Source organism: Sphaeroforma arctica, assembly GCF_001186125.1.
Source record: "Sphaeroforma arctica JP610 unplaced genomic scaffold supercont1.354, whole genome shotgun sequence".
NCBI lineage: Eukaryota > Ichthyosporea > Ichthyophonida > Sphaeroforma > Sphaeroforma arctica.
The window spans coordinates 4579-5850 of NW_014040204.1; the positions used below are offsets into that span (position 1 = coordinate 4579).

Here is a 1272-nt window from a genome sequence, read left to right on the forward strand (position 1 = left end):
CGCACTCGCACTCACTGGCGATGCATCGGTGTGTGTGCTTTTGATGGAGGTTGTGTGACGTTCTATGAGCGTCGCCACTATCTCTGAGTGCCCGTTGCCACATGCGTGTCCTGTGCGCGTTTGTATAGTTGATTGAATCATGCTATGTAATTTTATACAGATTTTGTTCGGGTTCACCACAATGATTGGTAATAGACAGGTATGGGAGACTTTGATGGATGCTGTGTGGCGTTTTATAAGTGTCTCCACAACCTCTGAGTGCGCGTTGCCACATGCATGTTGTGTGTACTTACCCAACAGAGCAATACTATAGTCTGAGCTATAGAGCACACATGAACGAATAGCGGTACGATGAACACAATTTGCAATCCTTCAACGATTTATCTCCAGACAGGCAATTCATACCTCAAGATCACGAACAAACACGTGATGTACGCACTAGCCAATGATAGCAGCACGTCGACAGAGATCAGATACCTACAAGCAAGTAAGCCAACCACCAGCAACTATTTCAGGTGCACAACGATTAGAATAACGCAAGAAGTAACGCCATCCCAATCCACCAGCATACGCATGATTAGGGGACTGGACCTGTATAGTAAATGTAATACATACGTAAAGCGTACGCATACTGATCGTTGGGATCGGCACCGACATCAAGAAAGTGGCTTACGATGTCCTTGTGCCCATATCTGTAAATTGATAAATAATGAGGTATTTCACGTCAATGATTATATGTAGAGTATACATTTGAGTGAGTGTATGGATACTGAAATAAAACGAAAAAGTAGACGTTTTCAAGTTCAAGAAAATACATAGTCAAATAAGTTCACATACATATATTTAGTGTGCGTGTAAAAATTTCTATATACGTGGGTATTATTTCACTCTTAAATTTGTCAGATCATGGTCTTGTATGCAATTAGACCATTGCTTCTCACAAACAAGCTTCCCATTTAGGGTTGTCTATGTTCTCCCCTATCACTAACAACCGGTAGCAGAAATATATTTGTATTGATTTATATATGCACAACTCATGCATGTATACCACATGTTAATATATAAAATAGCATTTGTACGTGTAAACGATTGTTACATTTATATTAAAGTTTACCAAATTTGTTGAAATCATTATTCACTTAAGTGTAATATTCGTCAACATCACTTAAAAGAAGAATAAAAAACGTCTCCTTCGTCTACATTTATACACACACACACACATACACACACACACACACACACATACATACACACACACACACACACACACAC

At 39.2% G+C, this 1272-nt stretch overlaps 1 protein-coding gene across 1 annotated transcript in view; it reads right to left on the bottom strand.

The window, feature by feature from the left end:
* Nucleotides 1-32: 32 nt before the first annotated feature.
* The window catches only part of SARC_05511 (hypothetical protein), a gene marked incomplete at its 3' end in the record, with an annotated part of 2483 nt that continues 1243 nt past the window's right edge, over nucleotides 33-1272 (bottom strand). The window contains exons 2-3 of the mRNA XM_014300618.1: nucleotides 616-692; nucleotides 33-110 (exon numbers count right to left, since the gene is read on the bottom strand). Coding sequence (XP_014156093.1) covers nucleotides 33-110; nucleotides 616-692 — 155 coding nt within the window. The remainder of the gene's footprint in view (nucleotides 111-615; nucleotides 693-1272) is intronic.